Below are 27,183 nucleotides of genomic sequence, written 5' to 3'. Positions count from 1 at the left end.
TGGTTGAGAGTCCGCCTACTGATGCAGGGGACACAGGTTCGTGCCCCGGTCTGGGAAGATCCCACATGCCGCGGAGCGGCTGGGCCCGTGAGCCATGGCCGCTGAGCCTGAACGTCCAGAGCCTGCGCTCCGCAACGGGAGAGGCCACAACAGTGAGAGGCCCGCGTATTGCAAAAAAAAAAAAAAATTTAAAACTTTCATTTTTCTTTGGACACTATTAGGAAAATGAAAGGTAAGCCATAGATTGGGAGGAAATATTCACAATTTATAACTCTGTTAAAGGATTCAGGCTATCTAAAGAACTCTCATAAGTCTGTAATAAAAAAGACAGAGGACTCAAAAAAAAGACCAAAAGACTTAAATGAACAAATCACATACGAAGATGTTTGACCAAGGAACAAATGAAAAGATGCTTCCCATCATTGGTCCACAGGGAAATGCAAATTAAAATGATGAGATACTACTTCATACCCATTAGAATGGCAGAAAAATAAAACAAATACCAGAAAGCTGATGATGTCAACTGTCGACAAGGAAATGGAGCAATAAATAGTTTCATGCATTTTTGATTCGAGTGTAAACTAGAAAATACACTTTGGAAAACAGTTTGGTAACCTTTTATCAAGTTAAACATATAACTACCTATGAGCTAGTAATTTAACTCCTAGGTGTTTACCTAAGAGAAGTGAAAACGTATATCCACGAAAAGACTTTTACTGGAACGTTCATAGCAGCTTTATTCATAATAGCCCCAAATTGGGAATGACCCAGATGTTCGTTGACAGATTAAAATGAGTAAACAAATCGTGGTATACTTATAGAATACCATTTAGGGATCAAAAGGAATCATACATGCCAATAACATGGATAAATCTCAAACCAGTATGTTGAGCCAAAGCAGTCAGACACAATGGGGTATGTACTGTGTGAATCTGTTTAAATGCAGTTCTACTGCAGGTAAAACTAAGCTCTAGGGACAGAAATCAGGAATGTGGACACCTGTGACTGGAAAGGCGCACAAGGGAACTTTTGTGATGGAAAATACTGTATTGTAGTAATTGGGGTGGTGATTACGGGGTGTCAAACTCATTGAATTTCCATTTAAAATGTTTTCCATTTTATTGCATGCAGTTTATACCCCAGCCCAAATTCAGTGGGGGAAAAGTCAGAGCTGTAAAACTTGCTCTTGGAGCAGTAAGCATATTGAGCAGACATCATGCATGTTGTAAACCACATGTAAATGGTACATAGGATGTTAGAACGATGGCAGAGATGGCAGGAAGTATGAACGCCGAGAAAAAAGCATGTCAGATGGGAAAGGTTCTCTGGGCAAGAGATGGTTTGTGTTGTGTTCTGAAGACAGAAATGGATAAATCTTAGAGATTAGGATTGGAGAGAAAATACTCCAAACAGGGTCAGGGTCTCAGGCCAAGGAGTCAAGATAAGAATAAAAGAAGACATGTTTTGAGGTCAATAAGCATGTAAACTGAAGTTGTTTCCCTATTCAGTTTATCATTTCCCAGCCCTCTATAGCTGTATCACTTTCCTCTTTCAAGACTTGGCCTAATTCTGTTCCTTCTGTCCACTAGATGCTCCAGCACACGGTGTTCTTTCCTATTTCTCAGCTCCTATTTTAACTCCACAGCACAGCACTTAAATTTTCCCAGGTTATACCCTACGCGTTGAGTGTGTATTTTCTCAGAACATGTTTTCTGGGGGAAGGTGGTTTGTCCTTCACTGCTCCAAGTGAAATGCTGAGTCCATCATCAAATGCTAGTTAAGGTTCTTTGGATGGAGGTTTGATAGATGTGCAGGAGAGGACACCTGTTGGAATGTAGGTTTACTACATTAAGTGTATGCTGTAGGTTTTTGCATATAAGAGTGTTAATAGCTGTAATTTTTTGACTGTCGACTGTGTACCAGGCATTATGATAACTATTACGATAGCTCTTCCTAGGTAGGTGTTTTTATTCTGTCTTTACAGATGAGTAAACTGCGCAGGCAGAGGTTAAATGACACACTGGAGTTCGAATATATCTCTTTGGCTTCCACCATTCTTGTAGTCATCAAACCACTGTATTTGTGCTCCTGAGAAATAAGGTGATGACAACAGTAAACATTGCTTGTACTCTTATGTCACGCCAGTCACTCTTTGGGCGCTGTATACATATTAATTCATTTAACTTCCATGACAAGTGAGGGAAATTATTCATAGGGTCATTAAATAACTTTATCAGGGTCATATCAGAGTAAGCAGTATGGAGTCAGGATTTGAACTAGTGGGCTTCCCTGGTGACGCGGTGGTTGGGAGTCCACCTGCCGATGCAGGGGACACGGGTTCGTGCCCCGGTCCGGGAAGATCCCACATGCCGCGGAGTGGCTGGGCCCGTGAGCCATGGCCGCTGAGCCTGTGCGTCCGGAGCTTGTGCTCCGCAACGGGAGAGGCCACAGCAGTGAGAGGCCCGCGTACAGTAAAAAAAAAAAAAAAGATTTGAACTAGTCTGATCCCAGAATACACGGTCTTTGCTCTTGATTATCGTGCTCTGCTACTTGGCTTTGCGAGCATGAGGACTGGCGTCTCCCTTAGCGAGAACAAGGCACGCACTTCTCCTGAGGTGGGGTAGGGATAGGAATGGATTTATTAGATAAAAACTAGTGAGGCAGGATGTTCTTTCCATGACATATTTAGTTTGTTAAAATAAGATGCTCCTTATTGCCAACCATCCATGAGACGTTTGTGGAGAAATTTTACTGTGTCTTTTTTTTTTTTGCGGTACGCGGGCCTCTCACTGCTGTGGCCTCTCCCGTTGCGGAGCACAGGCTCCGGACGCGCAGGCTCAGCGGCCATGGCTCACGGGCCCAGCTGCTCCGCGGCATGTGGGATCTTCCCGGACCGGGGCACGAACCCGTGTCCCCTGCATCGGCAGGCAGACTCTCAACCACTGCGCCACCAGGGAAGCCCTACTGTGTCTTTTCCTTACTCGGCTAAGACAGGTTCCATTCTTTTGAGGGCTTAAGAGTCTAGGTCTGGGTTTGCTTTTGTGGTAAACTCTTGCGGCTGCTCCAGTCTTTAAAAATTCTCCTACTACTTGAACTAAACTAAGAAACTGGACATGACTGGCAATGTGCTACAATTATAATTTATGAGGGAAAATTAGTTCCAGAACTGTCAGCAGCGGAGCCATACTCAAGAAGAAGAATTTCGCCACAACACCAAAAGATTAGGCAATAAAGGTGCATTGTAAGTTACGGTAGTGTATTTAAAGGAAGTATTTATCCTTTTCTAAAAGTGATTCCTACATAGTCTTGTTTCTTGGTTAACCGGCTACCTGCCTGAGTGGCCCTGGCGACAAGGACTACTGATTTCACATTCTTCATAGGCTCAGTGATACAGAGGCAGCTAATCTTACATTTTAGGTTTTCTTTTCATCTCAGAGCATATTCTTTCCCTTCCTTTTTTCACTTCTATAAAGATGGTGCTTGCAGAGATATTTATAGTAGGGAAGGAAGCGGTGAGATCCTTGTGCAGAAACATTGTTGGCAGTTTCGGGGCCAGGAAAGAGAATATGAAACACTACGGGCCACCTCCTAGGATATTTAATTGAGTTTAGTATTGCTTCCCATACTCCATTTTCATCACAGTGCGTTCAGGGCGATCAGCTCCTACCAGGGTTAGGTCTGAGATTTGGATCAAGTCAGTACATGTTGGTTGGCTTCTGATGAGATTAGGATCCCTTCCAAACCTCTCTAAAGAAAATAAAAATGTAACCTAATAAGTTAAAATAGGCCCAGAGATTGTTGTCATACTGAAGAAGTACCACTTCCTAGAGGAGAAAGATTGCCGATGGGAAAGGTTGTCTTTGTGCCTATTAGAATGTAAGCTCCCTGAGGCGAGGGACTCTTGGAAGCAGAGTATCTCCAGTATCTAGAATCGTGGCTGCCACACAGTAAGGAATCAGTGTTTGTTGAATGAATGAATGACTGAAATAGCTCTAGAATGAGAAGGAGATTTTGCTTATCCTCTGTAGCAGGATGGTAACATTCGTTAGATGAAGCCTCCTGCGAGCTCATTTACCAGCCTTTGACCTTAGGGCTGGAAGTGCCTGTAAGCAGCAGGTGGGCCCTGCTTTCCAGCCAGGTATCTCCCCCACGATAAAAGAAAGGTTAACACACTTCAGGTCGGCTTGGTGTAAATTGTACCTATAGTCCAATCACGTGATAAAAATAAGTGTGTGATCCTAGAAGACTGAGAATCAGATTCTTTTTCCCAGTGTTCACACCAAAGTGTACAGTCTCCTTTGGGCCAAGTCTGAGAAACCAAACAGCTGATCTTTCTCTTTTTTCTTTGAGATTTTAGCTTCAACCGCAGATGTTACATAATTGAGCAGAAGCCACCGACCCCTCTCTGACTTTTATCTGAAAGATAAAGGGTCAGAACATGATACCTGAGGCCTTTGATGCTTTTCAGAAACAGCAGATGGAAGACTTCAGTGAAGAATAAAAAGCCAGCAATTTAATTTAGGCTGAGCGAAGACAAAAGATTTCAAAGGAATGGAAAATGTATCAGATCCAAAAGCATATGACCAATATTTCACTCTGCCTTTAAAAGAACAGGTGGCTTGAGAAACTTTGTGGCAAACTTGGTTTTTCTGTGAATTAATATTTCCAAGTTATTACCACAAAAATAAGACGAGTAGTAAATTTCCTACTAAGTTTGTACTTTTCTCGGGTGCTAGTTGGGAAAAGAAAACTCCCTGTAGAGGAACCAAAAGATTTAGTAAAAAGGATTTTAAAGACCTGATGGAGGAGACTTGATCCCACATGCTAGAAATTTAAACCAGACTTTATATAGTTTGATGGTGGGTACTTTTTTGGTAAAGATAGGATACTTCTTCTGAAATGGGTTTCTGTAGCCATGATCCCTAGACTTTCAGGAGGCAGTGCATCTTTCAGCATTCAGGGCAGCGATGGGTTTAGTACCAGGATGTAGTAGCAGACATACACTTAATTTGAAATCCCAAGCAGTAAACAGAATCCAACCAATGAAACCCCTTTGTAGCATCCGACCTGAAGGGTAAGGATGACCATGTAATTTATTGTCCAAACCAGGACACTTCTGAGGTAGAAAGGGGGAACCGTTTACCATTATGCCAGAAAGCGGGTGAAAACTAGAGTTGTCTCAGGACTTAGTGACACTTTACCCAATGGAATTGAAACTTGCACGTGCAACACAATTACCTGGAAGCCTATTAAAACACAGACTGCTGGGTGCCACCCCCACAGTTTCACGTTCAGTAGGTTTGGGATCAAAAATTTGCATGTCTGACCAGTTCACTGGTGATGTTGATGCAGGAGCTTGTCTGGGGACTGCACTTTTGAGAACTACTGCTCTGCCTAGACGGGCATGGCACTCTTATGCTGAGGATGTAATTTTCAGTTGAAAGAAACTCTCCTTAGTGTTCAGTCCTCTTCCGCTAGACAGTCCTCTGCAAACGAGGATACCCGTGAAGGAGACGGCAGAAAAAACTTGCGTTGGCTTCGACCTGTGTCTCTGTGGACTGGTCTGTTCTTGGCATTCCAGAGACAGCTCCCTGGTACCAACCTAACCTTCAAAGAAATGTTGAAACCAAATGGAAGAAACATGACTTCTGGTTTCTTACCATACAGACTTTGGCTTGGGGAAGCCTCAGCACCTAAATTCACTCTAGAGGCATTTTATAGAATGAACATTGTTATGGGCAACAGTGTTCCTCTGCCCTTTCCTTTTGCATCTGAAAAAGCAAGGTGGGTCACCAGCGGCTCTGCTGGAGCCATCTGAGAAAATGTGGCCAGGGTTCTTGCTCTTGGTGCATCTGTTCCAACTGGCACAGTCTGACCCGGAAACACAGCTTCACCATGTGCCACCAGTGTGGGCCATCAGTACTCTGCAGGCTTTGTCACATTGGACTAAGTGAACTTGCTAGAATTGCGTCATGCAGGACTCCTACCTAACTACGGAAACAATGCTAGCTCTTTGTACATTGGAAAAAAAAACCCCAAACCTCCAATATTTCTCAGTTCAGCAGTTGACTTCAGAAACATCATAGATCTAATGGGAAATATCTGTTTGTTTCTCTTTCTTTTTAAATCAAAAATAATGGGGGGTGCTTTTGCTTTTTAAGCATTTATTCATTATTTTGCCCTCTCGTTAACTGACTTAGACTGAATGAGAAACACATAGATAGATTTATTAGTCAGGCAGATGTGAATGTGGGATTCACCGTAGATCAGTGGTTTTTAAAGGGTGGACCCCCAGATCAGCGGCATTACTATCACCTGGGACTTTGTTAGAAATGCAGATTCTCTGGCCCCAACTTACTGAATCAGAAACGTTGCGGAGTAGGGCCCAGGGATATGCGTTTCAACAAGCCCCCGGTAATTCTGATGTGTAGCAAAGTTTGACAGGCACTGTTGTAAACGGTTTTATGTTATATCTTATCTGTCTGTTTTGGTCTACAGAGGTATTGAAATGTCTAAATTATGCTTTCCAGTGGTCTGATATGTAATTTCATACACACCTGCTTCGATTAAATGAGTCTTTGTAATAATAGTGAAAGCAATGATGATGTTAGCCAACATTCACTGAACTTTCTACATTACTATGTTAAAGATTTTACAAATAATATCTAATTTAATCTCACAGTAGTCTTGTGCTAATATCATCACTGTTTTACAAATAGGGGAATGGGACTCAGGAGCTTGGTAGACAGGCCTCTTGGAGGGTGGTTTCTTAGTATTTTGCAGCCTGGCGTACCCATTAGCTGTTTTAATGTGTCTCCCCCCCCACCCCCCCAAAATTCTCCTGATTTTGAGAGACTGTCTTTTTCTACTCCTGTCTCCTTCCCCCTTTTGTGTCCTGTTTGAATATGTCAAGGATAATTATAATTTTATGTTTTCAGAGTAATTTTTCTCCCCAGTATATGTGTGTGACACTAGATTGAACATTCTTCTCACCAGGGAATTAGAAATACTGTCCTACGAACGCATGATTGAGGATGAAAGTAGTTGAAGAGGATTGAAGGACATGCCAATTGGCGACTGGTGGGACAGCGTGGCAGGGCCGGGAGGGGTGTAGCAGTGGGAAGGCTGGGCTGACTGAAACCCTGTGGGGTGCAGGTACCTTCCTTGTGCCCAGGGGCTCAGGCTCACTGTGATATCAGCTGGGTAACCTTGGTCAGGGTGGTTACCTCCTGTCTGCCTGCTTCCTCAGGTGTGAAATGGGCACTTGCACATCTCAGCAAACAGTAGTTTTTTTTCCCCACGCCCTGCCCACTCTCCCTTCCTGGGTCTTCACGCTTTGAGTATCTTGGTGTCCCCTCATTTCTTCCTTACTAGGCTGTAACAGACACGACAATCTACAGTTTATGTGTATATTACCAGTGTGTAATGTGTATATATGTGCATACTTTTATGTGTGTATTTATAGATTTTATTGAAGTATAAAATTTATTTATGTTCACAGATCATAAAAGGTTATTTTGATATTTTAGAGCGAGTACATTGTTTTATTTATTTATTTTTTTAAACTTATCTAGGTTTTTTTTTTTAGTGCCAAAGCTGTTTTCAAGTCTGTAAGTTTTAGGAAGATAAATATGCAAGCTATAGAGTATTTTCTGTTTCACCAGTGTGACCTTTGGTTCACTTTCCCCATAGAATTAGGCATCCTTGCTTGAAAAAAATATTTCTGATTGGTTCACTGTGCTGACAGTGTGGATCTGCGATAATTCCCCTGTGTGTCCTATAAATTTATAATGTTTAAAGTATTTTAAATAATTTAGCTGGTTAGTCCTAGGCCATAATAAGTTAACATGTGAACTTAAAGTTTTGCTATGCACAGGATAGATGTTTGTGATTCACTTTCAAGGTAAATACATACTTTACTAGGTATTAATAGGGTTAATTTATCCCAAGAACAACAAAGATAAAAGCTTTTATCTATATAAATATATGTACAAATAGATACTAACTGTATATCTATGCCTACATGAACTGGCCAACCAAAACATACTCACACTGACTTATAGGTATTATTGTCAGAATTGAGTTTGCAGTTTTTAGAGGCAATTTTGATATATATCTACAAGCTTTTGAAATGTTTGTCCTGGGTGAATACCTTTTAAGCATTTTCTCTGATATCGCCTCATCACAGATGTATTTTGACAGCCACAGTCGGAAATCCTAAATAATCATCGATGATAAAATTTCAGATTTGGATCCCCAAACCAGCACGAGCAAATATATTACTATATCAACCAATTATAGTTCTCAAACCCAAAGTAACTTACTGAGAAATGGGGACAGTGCAGTGGTACTCGGCACCACTGCCGCCTAGCCCAGAATTCTCCTCTTGCATTCTCATGCCCCCTTCACACACCCTGATGTTCTTTCATGGAAAAGCTGTTTCCTTACCTGTTTGTAGCCCTTCATCTGTGAGTCAAACAGCATTCATTTCAGAACATGTCTCAGTGGACGCTCCAGGTTAAGACTGTTCTAGGCAGAGTTCTCGCTCGTCTTCAGGAACAGATGAAAATCAGGAACTTGACAGAAACCACGAGATAGTCGGTCAGCTATCACTCTGCTGAATTGGTCAGTTAGCGCTCACTCAAGGTTGGGAAATGGAAACAAGGAGGAAGAGAGATGTTTGGATCTCCGTGCGTGTCGGGCTGGCCTCCGTGCTAGTTCCTTTCCTTCAGCGATCCCTAAAAAAGCGTGGTCCTTTTTTTTTTTTTCCTTCTTGAACTTTTTTCTACTTTTTTTTTTTTTTCTCCCCGACGTCGCCACGTCATCCGGCAAATGAACAGCCAGGCAACAACCTCAGCAGGTTTTCTTTGTAAACTTTGCCATTTGCCAAATTCAACATGTGGTAAAAGGTGGAGAGCTGGTGGGGTCACTGAGGTAGGAAGACGTGGCTGTAGCTACCACACTCTCCTAAGAGGAAGCTCTCGTGGGGGAGACAAAAACTTCCCTCTACCCTTCTAGGTTCCTGGGGCTGGCCTCAGAATTACGTTGACATGAGACCAACTAAAAAGTCTAATAACATGTGTACGTGGGAGAGACCCAGGAAAACTGAGTAACTCACCAAAATGGCAGAAGCCACCACCTCAAACTCCATCTTCAACCAAAGACAAGAGAAGATGTTGAGGTTAGTGGTCTGGTAATTCAAAGGGGGGGAGGCAATTCATAGGAAGGTGAAAGAAGAGCCAGTGTTTGGTAAACAAACGTTTGCTGTACCCTGTACAGAGACAGGGGGACCCCCAGAGGCATTTTAACAAACAAATTCTGCTAGGTTCCTCCCTGTCTACACACCTAATTCATATTATACTGTAGGTACCTGTAGTGGTAGCTCCCTCCCTGGAACAGGTCCTCTACCTAAATTCTTTTAGGCAGTTAGGGGGGTAGGTCAAAGGTTCCTGAGTCTTTGGTGCCTGGATTGTTTCCAGCTCAAAATAATTAGCAGGCCTAAGAGACACATTTTGTGGGGGGGGGGCAGGTTTTGCTCCCCGTTCCTTGTCAGCGGCCACACGGTGTAACAAACAGGTGGTGAGCGGGGCTCCCCCAAAATGTGGAATTAGTATTTGAGTAAAGAAGCATTCTGGCATCCATGACCCCATCTGTTAGATAAGAGGTGCTGTTATTGTTATTTTTTTTCCCACATTAATTTTTCCATATTTAAGCATTACTGACAAATCTTGGGTTGGCCAAAAAGTTCGTTTCGGTTTTTCTGTAAGATGTTATGGAAGAACCCAAACGAACTCTTTGGGCAACCCAACAGCTCCCAAGTAGGACTTCAGATAAACTCATCATGCGTTAATCTTTCGCTAAGTGTGTGCTGCTAATGTTACTGTTTGGAAAGTGAGAGGCAGGAAATCTCTGTATTTTGGGTTTCTTTCAGGTTGTATGATATAATTTGTAATGTTCCAAGGAGTGCTCCAGTGTCTTTCCCACTGAAAAATCGTGTGCAGTTAGAGATGGAAGTACTCAGAATTGGGCTGCAAATCCCTCATGTGTGACTCAGAACCAGATAAGAAATTCTGCCCTGGAAGGCTCTTTATTAGGCTGCTACATTGCAGGTGTGTTCTCTCAGGTGGTTCCACGGCCGAATTGTGGGCTCACAGTTTAACGTGTCAAGTTCAATTTGACTTAAAAACATGACGTACATTTGCAGTCACAGTGGTCAGTAGTACTTATTTCTGTGCTTATGATATGCCAGGTGCTGTTCTAGGTACTTTACGTGCACCTACTGTGTAATGGGCTGTGTTCCAGGCACTGGGGATGAAGTAGTGACTAAATCAGACCCAGGTCCCTTCCCTCATGAAGCATATTTGCTTATTTTGAGTCTTACATACAAACCCAGTAGTCACTACTGATCCTTAATAGACTCGGCGGAGGCCCCGAGGGACCCAGGGCTGGTTTAGGGAAGCTTCCCACTTGGCTCTGCCTGGGTGCACCCATTCTCCCTCCCTCCCCGGTGCCCATAGAGTCCTGGCTGCTGCTTTGACCCCTGGGGCTCAGAGCACCCGTTTGCCTACAGAGGCTTGCTAGCTTCAGCTTGCAAGGAGATCTGGTGGGCAAATACATGTAAGGACAAAGAGACATAAGGACGATTACCAGGGCACATTGCAGAGTCCTTCAGATGTAAACATTATGCTGATGAAATGGATGATTTGGCACTAGCAGTCTCTGAACTGCGGCTCTCAAGACTTCCCTGACTTACTGCAGGAGGCTCTGTTTATTCTGACGGTCTCAGAAACACCCATTATTTGTCCCCGTGCTCTCTTGTGCTTCTTGCCTTCTCCATGGGGTGCCCCATGTTTGTATGCAGCATGACTCAGGTGGAAATTACCATTAAATTATATTCACTGGATCTGCTTGTTTTCCTCTTGATACCAGCATTTGCAAAGTCCAAGGCCAAAGGGAGAGCCCTACAGGTGGTCAACCCGATGGCAGGTAGTCCTGCCAGACAAGTGAAGTAGAGCAGGTGTAAGACCCTTGGGGACTGAGGAATGGTGGAGAAGTGGAGAGCTCATGGCCCACCCAGGGGTGTGGGGGGGCAGCTGCTCAGCTAGACCTTGTCAGGGTCTAATGTTGCCTCCTCTGTGGATGGGCCAGTGTTGTCAGAACCTCAAGTGGTGATTGCCCTGTTTTAAACACTTTTTTGTGTTTATGTGTTTTAACTCATTGTGCTCTCACAACAGCTCCATGAGCTGGGTGGGTTCCACCTCTTTCTTAATAGATGAGGAAACTGAGGCACAGAGATGTCCCACAGCCCCTGGAGTTGGGATTCGGACCCTGGCAGAGCCGCTCCTGGAGCTCGTGCTCTCAACTGCACTTTTATGTCTCTTCTGGTTTCACGTGCCGTCTAAGTCAGACACTTTTCAAATTGTGTAGGCCTGATGTCTTGTGGGCCGAAACGGAACCTGACTGACTGACTGGCTCGTGGGAAGCCGGTTCGTGGCCTCTGCTTTATAGCAGTTGTATCGGCAGGTCGCCGGGGGACTCAGATGAACACTTGTCTGCGAGGACTGGATCAAAGCACAGATACACATCCTTTCCCACACTTGATTGAGGAGCGCTTTCTTTGTATTGGATCCTGTCACAGCCAGTTTACACAGGAACCATTTGAGGGACAGCTGTTTATATTTTTACAGATGAGAGAGTAGAACTTGGGAGAATGTAACGAAGTTGCTCAGGCGAGGAGGTAGCTGGGCTGGACTTTGCAGCCAGAGTTTAGATTCAGAGTTTAGGATTCCTTCCCCAGTTCAGCGGCTCTTTTCTACAGCCACGTGAACAGTGAACGCTGGTTCATTAATTCATCAAGCATCTGAGAGCCGGCTCCTCTAGGCAGGACAGGCCTTGTTGGGAGCACAGGAAAAGTGTATTTTCTCATCAGGAAATGCTGGTTGTGCGCAGGTGTGACATTTTTTAATCTGAGGTAAAGAGAGTGGTGGCAGCAAATAAGTGGTGAGGGTAATAATGATGATAGATACCAAGGCGAGTGGTAGAGTTAGTGGTTAAGGCTGTGCTTGCCTTGGAACTGGGGAAGATGAAAACATAAGGATCCAGGAGGAGCTTGGTGAGTTGTCTGTTCATCTTGTCTTCTCAGGATTGCATGTTTCAAGACAGAGTGTCTGCCTTAGTAGAGTTTTTGGCTATAGGAGCTTACTGCCAGCAGGGCAGGGGCACGTCCTGTGGTTTCTCTTCAAATGTTTGGGAGGCTTTTAAGAAAAGCCTGAGGCTACCACCTCTTCACCCCTAGGCGGTCCTCCTTGCCCTCTGCTCACCTGGGGACTCTGAAGCAGTTCTGACTCTTTTAAGGTCATTGTTTATAGACTTTGACTGGTCATTGACACCAGCTGGGGAGCTTTAATGATGCAGATTCCAAGACCCTGCTTCAAATGAACCAGTCAGAGTCCTTGTTTCTGGCTCAGAATTCTATATTTCCAAAAGTGTCTGGGTAAGTCAGAAATGTGGCCACGTGTGAGCCTCCCTGCCTTGCTGTTTCGGAGCCTCTGATCTTACAGCCCTTGGAGGAACTTTTATCCTCCGGGCAGATGTCCTGCCTCCTGTTTTGTCTAGCTCCTTCCAGCTGCCTGGCCCTAATCAGTTACCGCCATAGCTTTGGACGCCCGTGCAGACCCTGTGCCCTGAGAGCAGACGTTGTGATGATCAGAGAGAGGAGAGATTCATAGGGAGACCTTGAGACAGAGACTAGGGCTAGAACATCCACAGATTCGGTGAAACCCAAGGAGGAAGTGAGAATATCATCAGGGGCTTATGTAGCAAACACAAGAATGTCTGACTTCTCCTGGGGCGTTGAGTTTTATATTTCAGCCTGTCTTCTCTGATCATTTTTTTTTTCCCTATTGGATGTCAGTGAATGATATAAACCTGTCCTTACACTGTCTGTTGTTACTCCTTCTTTTTAGCCGGGAGGTTTTAGGAGTGGAGTCTTCCTTTCTTTATGCACCTCACTCACCCTGTCACCCAGATATTAAAAACTGGCCTCAGGTGTCCCAGAGTGTGGAGCTTGTGGAAACCTGGGCATATCTGTGAAAGACTTAGACATATTTCGATGCAGGATGTAAAGTTGGCCCTGCAACCATTTTGTATTTCCTTGAGATTTATGCTGGGCATTTTGTGGATATGCCTAAATGTAAAGATTAGCTTGTATACATTTTTTTCTCTATTAGAAATGGAAATAAGTATCTTATTAATGTTTGCAAAAATATTTTACCTTGACAAACTATTGATCCTATTTTGTGTATTTTAAAAAAGAGGTATTTTGTTCTGATGATTTACGACGCAAATAACGTGGCTTTATTCAACACTAGACACCAGTTTCAATACAAAATAAATAAAATACTAATGATGATGGTAATAATAGTAGTAGTATTAGTAATAATAATATGTAGAGGGCATATTTCCTGCTTCCAGGATTCCAAAAAGGAAAAAAGACAACATAATCGATGTTTTGTTTTCCTACTGTCTCTGATGCTTTGATTTATGCCGAATAGTTCTCTGTTTCCTCAATGTATTCCCATTTCCCTTTGTGGAACCCTAGGATTAAAATACCACGGGGCTTCATCCTGATTAATCTCAGAACCCTCCACATAACCGGGTATGACCGTCACCCCCAGCCCACCCCATCCCATATGCTCACACATGCACACATTTCCTTTCCCCAGCATTGCTTCCAGGCGGGACTCTGCCTCGTCAGTTACAAGACTGGTTATATATAAACGTCTCTTGTGTATCTGTGTGCAAATAGAGTGGGTCTAACTCGGGGAATCCTCCAAGGTCTGTTATCGTTTCCAGTCATTTTCCATCCAGCCTGGCAACGGCTGCCTTAAAAGCTGGTTTACTTCACTTCTATAAATGTCTTATTTTGTTCCTTACTCCAAAATCTTTTCTTTAGGTACAAAAACAACCTTATTGTTACTGCCTTATCCCCAGTTTTTCCCACTTGCTTCACTGGACGGTTAGCCACACTAGAGCAATTTGCTTTTTCCCACTTGCTGTCTTGGGGACTTACTCACGTTAGCCCTATATAATTATGCCATTTTTCCTGCATAGCTTTGCAGTATCCCATAATTTATTTAGTCAGTCCCTATTGATGGACATTTAGATAGCTATGGACATTTTCAATGAATCTATTTTAACTTCAGGAGCTCTTTACTGGGTTACATTGTTTTAAAAAAGTTAAAGCTTTGCTGACAAGTGATTTAGAGCGGTTGTGTGTGTGTGTGTGTGTGTGTGTGTGTGTGTGTGTGTGGAGAGGGGGTTATGTTTGCAGAAAGGATTCCACTGGACGTTGAGAGATATACTGGGTTAAGGATACAGAGAATTTTAGTACAAGGCTTAATAGAAACATTATAGGAAAGTGCAGAGAAATTTAAAAGAAATGAATTTAGGGAGTTCCCTGGAGTTCCGGTGGTTAGGACTCGACGCTTCCACTGATGAGGCCCAGAGTTCAATCCTCATGGCCAAAAACAAAGAAGGAAGGAAGTGAGTTTGGAAGTTGCCCTCGAAAAGGATCTGTGAAGGAGCTGGTGTCTGAAATGATGGCTCTTTTATGCCTAGAATGGGGTGAAAGTCAATCTGGGAGGAAAAGAGCGGTGTAAGCTAAGGCATCAGGGAAGAAAAGTCAGCCGAGGCGGGTGGGGCATAATGTGAGGATATCTTGATCGTCATGGTGAGGCGTTCATAATTCACTGTACCATGACACTTTCGAGCTTTGTGATACAGTAATTGAAGACGTGCTTTAAAAAGTGTGATCTGGTAGAAAAACATGGAATGCAGACATGCCTTTTTGTGTTTCTCTATGTGAAGCATCAAATCCTGCCAAAGTCAGTGCATTGATTTAAGGTAGTGGAAGAGCGTGGCAGAAATTATGTCTTTAAGACATAATTAGTCACTGTACTGTAAAACAGTGCTATTTCGTTTGTTTATTTTAACCTCTTGAAATGAGCGACAGGCACGGAAATTCGTTGGCAGTTGTGTGCTTACCTTTATCTGAGAGTTATTGGAGAAACAAATGTCTGGTACGATAGCTCCACCTTCTGGAAGGTTGGCACCAGTAACAGTTCATAAAAAGAACTGATATGTGCAATATTTACATATTTTGTGGACGGCTAACAAAAACCTCACTTTGAAATAGGCACTGACGTTGAGTCATGAGTTGAATACCTAGTCTCAATTAGTTGAATTGCTCAAACAGGTTTTCTGTGTTGCTAATATTAGATTGGGTTTAACCTTAAGAATCAGAAAGAATGAATTTCAGTTGATGATATTAGCAAAGCGTCAAAATTGAGAACTCATAGTCACAAAAACAAAATCTCAGTGCATGTATTTCCTCTTCTATGTATGGATTTTTGGAAGGGTGCTCATAAAGCCAGAGGGCATTTTCTTTTATCCCTCGGAGTCTCCAAAATGTATCCTTTCTCATTATTTCCATACTGCTCTTAAGACTCAGTTCACCTGTCACTGTCCCTGGGCGTGTCCCTGATATCTTGGCATTGTTCATATACTTCCCACATGGCCTATGTTTTTATATCAATCTCAGCTGGAGTGGGCAGTGGCTGCCTTGGTTGGCTTGTTTCGGTCTCACCAGTGCCCACTCCTATAGCAGGGTCTCAGAAATGTTTGTTGAGTGAATGTGTGTTACCAAAACACACAGGGGAGAGACAGGGAATATCCCGCAACTGTATGCTCTGGTCCTGTAGGTAAAGATAAGAGAGACGATGGAATTAATCTGAAAACAAGGACTGTGGAAATTTTTAAATACGGTTAACCCAGTGGCATCAAATCATCTACTCATTTGTATCTGCCCACTTTTGAGTTCCTTCCGTAGGTTTCTGGACCCCCGACCTGCATAATGATTCATACTAGGATGGGTCCCTTAGAGGATTGCGCGCTGCTTTATAAGACGGTTTATTTACTTAGCACTCTGACGGCTCAGCTATTTTAGTAAATCGTTAGAACAAGTTAGGAAAGTGAGCCCTCAGAAGTCACTGAGAGAAGCTTCGGCTAGAATGAGAATCTTCTGCCGGAAGGAGACTCATAGAGAATGAATACTTCATTTTTATTATGTCGATGAAAATAATAAACAGTCTGTAACAGGAATAGAAAAATAGAAAATAATAATCTGTTACAGGAATAGAAAAATGTTTGATTTGAGCCAAACTGAGGACTACAGCCCAGGAGACAGCCTCTCAGATACCTGAGGAACTGCTCTGGAGAAACGTGGTTTTCAGCACAGTTTTATGTCTTCTCAGAACAGAGCACATAAAACAAGTCAGGGATACATTCCTTCATGGTTTCCAAAAAAAGATCGGCACGTACACAGTGAGTCAGTGTGGCCTTGGCCCCTGGAACGGGCGTCTTGTCATGGAAGGAGGACCAACACTGGCACCCCAGGAAGGGAAGAATTTAATCCTTATTTTTAACAAGGGCCTTTACTTCTGGTCTGTGCACCCTTTTCTTTAATAATTAAAGCAGATATACAGTGTATGTTTGATAGGCCACAAACAGGCTGTTCTGTTAGCACGAAATTCAAGTCAGCTCACATATAGGGCAGAATGACTTCCCCGTGCCTCGATATCAGTTAGATAAACCTTTTATCGGTTAGATAAACTTTCCCAGAGTTGTTCCGACAAATAGATGTCGCCTGTTCGGGCTGCGTGATGTGTGAAGAGCAGGCGCTAGCATGTTGGGGGGAAGGTTTTGTGGTGGGGAGACTTCAGCGAACTTGCCTGACGTTAACTGAATGCTGTGGGTGAGCTCATGCAGGTTTTTGTTGTTGTTGTCCCCACCCCACCCAAGACTAAGCACACCTGAAATTTGTAGACTCAGTCTTCTTCTCTGTGCAGCAAACTGCTGTTAGCTAAAGCACACTTGTATGTGCTTCTGCTTTGCGCAAGTGTCGTGTGGTCCCCTTTGGCAATTTAGTTTCCTTGGCAGCGTGACCGAGAAATTTTTCTGTGGTTTTAGGCCATTAATGCTGTAGAGAGCTACGTACCTGTTTAGTTCATATTTGGAGCACAGCAGTGATTCTTAGACTGTTTTGCATGGACCAGTTGGCGTCATCAGAATGAAGAATCAGTGAGGCCAAGTTTCTGTGTTTAGTCCTCAAGTGAGCTGTTCAGGGAGCAGCGGTGCGTGTTGCCAGGGATCACGGGGTGGGTTGAATGAGGACGGATGGTTCCACTTGTGTGACTCCATCATGACCGGAAGGCTCGTTCGGATCCCATGTTCTACTCCTCCTTCAGGAGCCTGGCAGGCTTCCTGTAGGGGGTGTTTATCTAACCCGAGTTGTAGTTCGTTGGTGACGTCAGTGCCCTCAGTGGCCCAGCCTCCTGACCAGCCTGTTTGTTTAGTTGTCTCCACGGAGGCCTGTGTGTTGGAAGGACAAATGCAGCCTCCCTCTCTAAAATCCTGTTGAAATCATACCAATCATAAATTTCGTACTTAGTCGTTAATAGTGGGACAAAAGATTTGTGATGGTTTTGCTGTAGAGGAGAGAGAGAATTTAAACTAGAATTTAGCTTATGTGTTCCTTCAGGAAGCCAAGGCAAATAAAAATACTCAACTTGGGCGAGCTGGGTTCTTAACTGTGGCGTTGAACAAAGCCGCTAGCAGCGACCACTAACCTAGAAACCGTTATCCACCCACCCAGGAAACCTCCGTTAGAGATTTTTGTTGAATACCTGCTCCTCCAGCATCCAGGGCTTCCCAGTTTGTGTTAGTAAACTGGATGGAAGAAGCTTCACTGTGGGGCCTCTCGCTGATGAAATGGCTGGATTCCCTGAGCCCTTTTTCCTTGTCCTAAGCTGCTTGTTTAACTGGGTAACGCAATCCTAACGTAGACGCGAATTTTCAGATGCGCTATGCCCACGGGTTTGCCCGCACTGTCTCAGTTTACACCCGTGCCAGCTCAGTACGTGACACTTGCACTCTCAAAAGTTATCTAGGTTTTGATCCTGAACTATATGCTCATCTGAATTATAAGGGAATAAAATGATCAAATATGTGTGATTGATAGGCTTAACTTAATGTTCTCTTAATAGTGAGTATAATCTTTCATATTTAGTAAAGAAATTATTGAGGCTTTGCTTAAGGGTGCTTCTCAACTTCAACCCCAGCCTTATCTGCAGTGGTGAAATAGTTTGTGCTCCTAGCATTCGGTAACATAAATAATTGGCAAGGCTTTTGGTCGTGTCATTAATACCTTGAGGCGTGCGTTTCATTTCAGTATTGAGCCGTGGTTAAAGCCAGAAATTCTGGAGCCAGGTGGCCTGAGTCTGGATCCCAGCAACAGCTTTTCTGACCTGTGTGACCTTGAGAACGTTAGGGTAATACTGGTGCTTCCTCAGGGGTTTATCAAGGGCATGAAGGTAGTTGATGCAGGTCAGGTGCTGAGAACGATGCCTGCTGTGTAGGGAGTGCCCAATAAAATTAGCTATTTTTATTTCATTAGAAAATAACCATTGAGTGTTAAAAGTACTAGGCAAGAAGAGTATGTGAGGGCCTGGGACGGAAGGGAGAACCTGAGGCCTCTAGCAGCAGTGCTGGCAGTTTAGAATCGTGGTGCAGTTGGTTTGTTTTCTCCTCTCAGCTGGGCGTACGGTGGGAGGTGGGAGCCAGGTTTGCTGTGCTCCCAGGTCCTTGCTGGTCCATGAGATGACACAGCCTCCCCTGGCCCGAGGCAAGCCCGATGCAGGGCCAGGCCGGGTGGAGGCCTAGCTTGCCCACTGCATCTGAGGGCAAATCTGCAAGATTTGGTGCAGGGCTGCTAATAGGGGTGAGGGCAAGAGGGGTCATAGGATGACTCAGAATTTCCAGTTCAGGTGTCTGGGTGGATGGTGATGCTGTTAATGAAGTTCCAGGGTTAAGGAGCCTCTTTGGATGAGGTAGAGAAAGCGATGCAGTCCATATTTTTATGGTCCCACACTACCGTGCAAAGTGAGGTCTGTGTGTGTAGATAGGTTACATTATGTCTGGCTTTCATATCACTGTACTAAAAATAGGTTGAGATACATCCCACAGAAAGAGTGCACTGGGTTTGATGGGGTTGAGAAGCCCTGATCTAGATGATTCCAAATTTATATCATGTAAGTGTTCTGCCCAGTATTCATGTCCTTATATATTTATTCATTTTCCCATTGTGTTTAATGGTGGCATTTCTCTAGCTGCATGAAACAGCACATAAAAATCTAAAGACACTGGTGATATGGTTCAGGCTTTTTGAGGAAACACAGAGATATTTATTTTTGATACTTGACAGATGGCTTCACTGTTACTGAAAGTATTTTGGTTTGGGCTAGTAGTAACAAGCATGGGATGGGATGTTTAAGGTCTGTTTCTAAGGGCTATTTGAAAACCATCACAGGTTAAGGAGCTGAGTCATGTTTGTTATACTAAATCTATTAGCCCTCGTTATACATGCTGTGTGTTTATATGTGTGTCCAGGTTAACATGCCTAGAGTGTTGTTGGAAAGTCTTGTTTATAACATTTAAACCTAAACTTAGACTTGGAAGCTTTGGGCGGTCTGGTGACTAATTCTAGCTTCTTGTTCATAAGCTAGACTGATTTAATCAGATGTGTGGCTCATTTCTGAGAACTGCTGCAACCGGTGGATATTCTCTGGCATTATTCAAAGAGAAATTGGCCACTTTATCAAGAACTCTTGCCAATGAAGCTGTTTGAAAGAAAGGAATTTCCAGTTTAGTTCCATATCTTGCGTTTTCAAATGAGGAGAAGAAAAGAGAGGTGGTCTGATAGACACATTACACCATTATAAAAATCATTTTAGATGATTTCTTGTTATTGTAGCTTATAAGAAAAACTTTAGAATATTCACAATAAAAGTTGCCATTTGAATCCCATGCATTTCTTGATACGTTAAAAATTTTAACACTGACAATCTTATTCCTCCTCCTTCAACTCTAATAAATAAACTCTAAAAAATCATTTTATATTTAATTAAAATTTTTTTGTATGTCAAGAAAGAGCAGCCAGTATTTGTTCCATTTTCCCTGTGAAATCCATGTATGTTGCAGCCTTTTTAGTTTTTTTTAACATCTGTAAGATAATTTCTTATAGGTATTAATTATTTTTTTAAACATTTCCAGCATACATTTGTCTGGGCAGCTCCAGGACTGTTTTTGGTGTACATTAGCATCAGAGATGACTGAAGGAATGCTCGGGGGAGGGGGGAAGGGTTAGGCCATGTTATTGTGTAGTCAGTCGCAAGCAGTAAATAGGACAGGAGTCGTTTTCTTCAGTTGTTTCATGAATTTTACCACTAGATGGTGCTAGAGGGCTGGGGACGGGAGCTAAGTCAGCATCTACCAGATGTTTATGTTGAAATTTGAAAATGTTTGATCTTAAGAAATATTTACTTTTATAATTTACTTAGATATAGCCAAAGATTATTGTAAATATAACGTTAGACATTTTTTTTTTTTACATGGTATGTGCCTAGTAAGTATTTATTGATTCGATAGCTGTCTTCTTGCGGTGTTCTGTCTGGGAGAAAACTCTCTATTTATGAGATTTAAGTGACCCCCCCCCCAAGCTTTATTTTGCCCTTGTTGTTTTTTTGTTTATTTTTTGCATATATATCACATTTCTCCAAAATGATCATAAAATTTGTGGTTTAGGTTGTACTGTCTCTATGCACAATTTTGGCTTTTTTACCTAAATTTATGGATTTTCCTTGTTACCATTCCCTTGAAGCTTTAGTTGAGAAAAAAATTATGGTATACTGTTTGGAAATGAGAAGGAAATGGTATGAATGGCATAATGAATATAACAGAGTTAGTAATCTACTGAAGATTTTCTATTAGTTTCTCTGCATGTAAGTTTTATAAGTAATAGAAAAATTTCTTTTTGAAAGTATCTGAATGTGTTTCTCATTTGCATAAAATAAAGAATAACTTTGTTATTTATTGCTGCCTTAAGAAGGTCCTGAAATATTGAATATAATCCAAAGGCTCCATGTAAGAAATTTTAGAGTTCAAGTTTAAGATTGTTTCCAAATTATCAATTAATTAAAAACCAGTCAGATAGAATTCTTGTTTTCTTCAGTATTAATGCAGTAGTTTGTATTAACTCATGACACCAGCACAATATTTTATGCCGTTCCTGTTGATATTATGTTAGTTATATAAATGATTCATTCTTGGTTGGCCTGGATAAGTAATTTTTGTGACCACAATGTGAGCATTGGTGTAAAAAACAAGCAGTATGATTCTGATGTTTTGGTAATATAGCTTTAAAAAAATAGGGATAATCCTTTCTATTTTTTTCCTGAGTCAGTGTTTTAAGATGTCCCATTGATTTAATCATGTAATTTCAGAGAATAAATCCACCCTTACATAAAATGTACCCACTAACTCTACAGCAATCCAATTTTAGAAACATGAAAGTGGGATTGAAATATTTTAAGGACCTCTTAGACTGAGGCCTGAATTTTAGAGGATTAAATGAAGTCTGGGGTTTGGTAAATTTCAGAGCACCAAATGGAGCCATTGATGCTATTAAAGATGGTAGGTTATTAGTTTTTATGTTCTGAGGTGAACATGCCTTTAACAGAATACACACACACACACACACACACACACACACACACACACACACACACGGAAGTGGGTAGTATCACTTTTGAGTGGGATATTTGACTTCTTTTTTGCTCACTTTAGCTTTTTAGAATTAAGCAGGCAGATCATTTACAAGAGTCTAAATAAAATATCGCACTGTTTTGCATGTGTATGTCTGCTTTGTCTCCATTAACCGGTAATGTTCCCTTTTCCTCAGCAAACGTGCCTTCACTCCTGGTCTTTTAATGCTCCCCTGGTTCCTTGTTGAGTGTTAGGAACAAATCAGGCATCTAGTCAGTGGTCAAGCAGCTGAAGGCTTTGAAAAAGAATGAAGGCTCAAAGGTTTATATCGAAGCAGAAACTATTCTAAGATTTTAAAAGCTACTCAGTCGTTTTTGACTGGATTTATTGAGCTCTGTTCTTCTACTGAAGGTGTTACTTTTAAACTAATGATATCCCTATTAATGATGGGATATAGCTCAAAAGGAAGACTATTTTAAAACTCTAGTTTTTCTAAAATAAGGACTATTAAGTGGCTTTTGAATAAACTATATATACTTGATTATTAACCAAGCCTTCACATTCTCTCCTCTACCCTTAGTACAGGAGGATTCAAATGCAGCATAGGGTATAATAATGTCAAACATAAGTTCAGAGTGTTTTATCCAAAATCTACTTGTCTTAATACTCGTTTTTTTTTATTTTTTGGTCACACTTTTTTTTTTCTCTGAAATAATCTAAGCTTAAAATCAGTTAATTGACTTAAGTCTTTCAAACGCGTTGCTTAAAAAAAACACAGTTGAACTTTCTTGCCTACACCCCACCCCGCACTGTGCAAGTTTTTCTCATATGCATAAGACATAAATAAACACAGACAGGGGATAATGGCTAAAGGTTGTGTATGGGCCATAGATACAATGACAGAAAGACCTAGCAATCCATATTTACTCAGTTACATCTGCAGTGAATGAGCTGTGTTGAAAACAGCATTTTCTTTCCCAAATCTTAGGGATCCAGGTTAGATAGAGTTCCCTCTACTTCCTCTTCTTTCAGAAGTGGCTTCAGAGCACCAGCATTTCCTGGAAGCATTTCCTGCAGTGCGCTGGCATTGCTGTGGCCTTTTCTGCACCTGTAATCTGCTCCTTCAACCTTGAGCCATGATCCCTGCCACTCAGCGACACACCACCTCTTGTTAATTTCACTTTTTTGGTATGCCTTAATGTTTTTCTCAGTTCCAAGTTATACCCCAATTTCATATCATCTCAGTTCTCTTTTCATCCATATTTCGATGGGCTCAAGCGAGGGTAATCAAAAGACAAATTTATTTACAGTTTGTACACATCGACTTCGACAAACAAGAGAAGCCCTGGTGGCCTTTAACTCCTACACATCAGTATAATCATAGTATATGCGGACCTCTGATCTTCTGACACTTTGCAGTGATCGGATGCTCTCACTCCTCGTTCTCATATTTGATTTCTTGAACAGCCTTCTTGAGAATGAGCGACACATAAAAAAGTAAATTATCGGATCCAGGCACACGTTGCACGCAGACAAGAAAAGCGTCATTTCTTTGCAGTAGTATAGGATTTCATGTGCCGATTCATCTAAGAGTCTGTCCAGGTGACTAAAAGTGAAAGGAATCCTGCACAAGTGATAGGGTAGGAAACAGGTGAAAAACACGGCCACGACCACTCTAATGCTCTGGTTGTGTCTTCGCTTTCGGCTGGACTGGCTCACGAACTGCCGGCTGGATTTGTGGATGTACCTGGATATGGCTATGTAACATCCTATCAGCATCGCCAGCACAACCACGAACAAGCAGCTGTTGATGTAAATGATGGCCTTGTGCCATTTCACTCCCAAAGGACTCTTAAGTTTCATGCACTCATGAATATTTTCCCTCGTTGGTTGACCATTTGTTAGAATGATGTTTGGCAAGGACAGGATAGCCATGAGCACCCAGACACCAATAGACAAAATCTTTGTAAAGGTTATGCTGTACATGCGAGAGTCGCCAAATGGCTTTACCACCTTCAGGTAGCGATCAATGCTTATCAGCCCGAGAAACACGATGGAAGTATACATGTTGGCGTAAAATAAAACCGAAGTGTATCGGCAGAGGATAAACTTGAAGTCCCAAGGTCCAAATCCTGCATCGTGGACTATTCGAAATGGAAACGTCAGCGTCATTATGAGGTCAGCAACCACTATGTTCTTGAGATAAAATATGAAGCTGGTTTTATTCCTAATGTGGAAGAAGATCCACACTGCTAGACCATTCAGCAAGATGCTTGCCACAAAGATGACGAGGTAAAGCCCAGGCAAGACGACAGTGTCGAATTCGTTGTTAATGGTGGTGTTCTTTCCGGGTCCATCGCTTGTGTTACTTGGGGTGTGATTCCCTGGACCGTGCAGCTCATTATCTGTAGGAGAAGCGGGGAGACGTCACTTCAGTGCTTTGATGCATGCCCTACAGAGTGCTGGGCTTCCTCACAGGCTGAACTATTGCCGTTTCGGGCTAGTTAAAAGATGTCTTTAGTAATTTAAAGACTCCAGTTTATTGCACTGTGAATACTTTGAGTGCCTAAAGAATTGGTGGCCTCACACAACGAGGTCCTACTGTATGGTGCAGGGAACTGTACTCAATTTCCTGTAATAAACCATACTTGAAAAGAACATGAAAAAGAATGTGTGTGTGTGTGTGTGTGTGTTTGTGTGTGTGTATATATAGAACTGAATCACTTTGCTATACACCAGAAACTAACACAACATTGTAAATCAACTATACTTTAATAAACAGACGAAAAAACATTAAAAAAAAAAAAGAACTGGTGACCTCACCCCTAAATCCCCCACCCCCAAGTCCCATGAGTAAAATGTGAATTTCTGGCTCTCTATGCTGACTGTTTGAAAATGAAAATAAATATACCAGTGAAAATTATCTTGATTAGATTTTTAATTCAGTGTTTGATATCCTTACAAATAGAATCAACAAAATTTGGGAGCAGAAAATTAGAATTTTATGTAACAGAATGGTAGCATGTGGTTATTCTTTTAGTGCAGTCTTTGGCAGGCTCTTTGAAATATCTTTTTCTCTCTCTTAGTTTTAAGCTATTTAATCATCAAGAATTGGGAAAGAGTAAAACTAGCAGGTCATTTTGAATTTTTTGTCCGTGACTTTTTTTTTTTTTTTTATAATACTTAAGAAACTTTAGGGACCATCGTTAGGAAGAGAAATAAAAAGGAACAATTGTCATTAATATTTAAATTCATTCTCAAGGAGGACAGTTATTGAAAATAATTGCAGTCTGGTACCTATTTTAATTTACAAGTCTAGATTATATGTATTGTGCTGAGAATATGGAAATTTTAAACCTTTTGCTATTTTGGAATTTTGAGTGCGTGTTGTTAAAGGCCTGTACCATACCACTGTATCATATAATCAATGAAATGGTTTATGAACATTGGATTTGCCTGACAGCCATGAGAACGGGCCTCTCAGATCTCCTACTGCAGGGAGTGTAATTGATGGGCAACTCCAGCTCAGTGTTCTGAACCCAGCACTGTTTTCTTGCTGATGCCATGCTTTGCATGGACTGCTCCCAGCCAGTAACTGAGCACATGATACTAAGACAAGCCTGTTCCTGGGACAGCAGGGGTTTCTCTGACGAGTGACTTTGGCTGGAGGACTTTTCATCAGTCTGGTCAAAACTTTCTTCAGGGCTTCCCTGGTGGCGCAGTGGTTGAGAGTCCGCCTGCCGATGCAGGGGACACGGGTTCGTGCCCCAGTCCGGGAAGATCCCACATGCCGCGGAGCGGCTGGGCCCGTGAGCCATGGCCGCTGAGCTTGCGCGTCCGGAGCCTGTGCTCCGCCACGGGAGAGGCTGCAACCGTGAGAGGCCCGCGTACCGCAAAAAAAAAAAAAAAAAACTTTCTTCAAACTACACTGAAGTCTGAATCTTCCTCCTCTGCCTCCTTGCTCCCCTCTCTCTTCCACAGAGGTCAGACCTGCACAGCTGTCAGCAGTCCCTCTGGGCAATCGCCCCCATAAATCTCTTGACCATCCAGTTACATTTTGTCTTTTTTTTAAACTGGAGCTAACAATTTACAAATGAACTGTTTGGATGTAAGTTGACAAGGAAGGTCATTTCTGAATTTTCACATCTCACTAATAATGTTTACTATAGCTACAGTTATGTTTTGGAATGATTTTGTTTTAGAGCTGACAGCATGAATTTAGCCCTCATTTCCCTACGTGACAGGCGGCGAAGTATATATTTTGTTTCCCTTCTTTGAAGAAGCGAACCTAGGAAGATAGCTTTGATGATTACAATCCAAAAACAGGTTCTTAAATTGTTGCCTGAAATTTAAGTGTAGGCTCTTCCCGAGTAACCTTGTCCCCCTGCTGATTCTTTCCCTTTTATTCTCTGCTACAAGTGTTTTTAAAAACTGGTATTCCTGGCTTAAACGTCCTTACGCAGGCTGGTAATTTATACCTGGACTAGCCTGTTAGGATGAGACCCACAGTATTATTCAGCTTTACAAGTTTAAAATGCCTGATTCAGCTGCCATCTGTACTCCTGTTGCCAGTTTCAAATGTTGTCTTGGAACAGGATCGTTCAAGCCTGTCTTTAACTTAATGAAGTGTCTCAGTCTTGGCCTCTTCTGCTCCATCAGATCTACATCAGCATCCATGCCCTTAGAAGCTTCTTAAGATGTGCAGCTTTACCTGGGTTAAGATACCTGCTTGACTTAATTTCCCCAATTAAACTATTAGCAGTTACTTTCATCTAACCCAGAATAGAACCCTAAGGGAAGTAGAGAGAGGACAGGTAACTTTTAAACAGGATAAGTGGCCTAGCTGAGGGACCCAGCCTGAAAAGGGGCAGCTACATCATCTCCTGAAACACTGGTTATACCTTGTAACAATTACTAACGAATGATTTTCAAAACCGTTGTAAATGCAAGTAGAATGGTTCACGAACCATAGCATAATAGGCATGGAGTATTTCCACCCTTAGCGTCGGCTCCCTGGATCTGCTGTGCTTTTCCGTTGTGGAACGGAAGGACCCATACTTCTCAGGGTTGGGTAGGGATTTTGTATCTGTTTATTATATACTTTAAAGTTTTAATTGTATGAACAAGCACTCTTACTAAATGACGATTTACTGATCAGTTATGTTTATTATCAAACACAGTCTTAAATCAGCATGTCAGAAATAGTCCTTAAAGATACTCTGAGTCATAAATAATATCAGGTATGAGTAACCTTGTTCCACGGTGATTATTGAACCGTTCATGGCTTTGAGACAGTCTGCTGAGCATGTCACCTCACAGTTTTACTTCTTTAGTTTATGTATGGGATTAACGTTTTAGAATATAGGACTTCTTAATTCAATGGAATAGGCTTGGGCTTGTTTATTACTTCATTTACAAATTCTACATTTACGAGGCAGCTTAAACAAATTAGTGGTTAAAGCCTGTTACGGGTTATCCTATGCAATAAATATGGTAGTAGGAGAGAAAAATGGTTCCTGCGAA

At 42.1% G+C, this 27,183-nt stretch overlaps 3 protein-coding genes across 17 annotated transcripts in view; 1 reads left to right on the top strand and 2 right to left on the bottom strand.

Moving 5' to 3' along the window:
• The window catches only part of P2RY14 (purinergic receptor P2Y14), a 69,265-nt gene extending 51,721 nt beyond the window's left edge, over positions 1-17,544 (bottom strand). Inside the window, exon 1 of the mRNA XM_022582776.3 lies at positions 8,449-17,544. The gene's annotated coding sequence lies outside the window, so the exon portion shown is untranslated. The remainder of the gene's footprint in view (positions 1-8,448) is intronic.
• The window catches only part of MED12L (mediator complex subunit 12L), a 359,593-nt gene that overhangs the window by 167,815 nt on the left and 164,595 nt on the right, over positions 1-27,183 (top strand). The gene's annotated exons all lie outside the window — the stretch shown is intronic.
• Positions 22,940-27,183, bottom strand: part of GPR87 (G protein-coupled receptor 87) — a 38,298-nt gene continuing 34,054 nt past the window's right edge. For all 15 annotated transcript variants that reach the window (XM_089910998.1, XM_089911002.1, XM_022582768.3 and 12 more), the window contains one exon: positions 22,940-24,065. In XM_089910998.1, the coding sequence (XP_089767124.1) occupies positions 23,023-24,065 (1,043 nt within the window). In that variant the 3' untranslated portion in view covers positions 22,940-23,022. The remainder of the gene's footprint in view (positions 24,066-27,183) is intronic.

The sequence above is a fragment of the Delphinapterus leucas genome, chromosome 4, assembly GCF_059928025.1.
Source record: "Delphinapterus leucas isolate spDelLeu-1000000601 "Yukka" chromosome 4, BTC_Dleu_Yukka2, whole genome shotgun sequence".
NCBI classification, from domain to species: domain Eukaryota; kingdom Metazoa; phylum Chordata; class Mammalia; order Artiodactyla; family Monodontidae; genus Delphinapterus; species Delphinapterus leucas.
The sequence above is the reverse complement of the archived record's forward strand: the minus strand, read 5'-3'. Positions and strand labels throughout refer to the sequence as shown.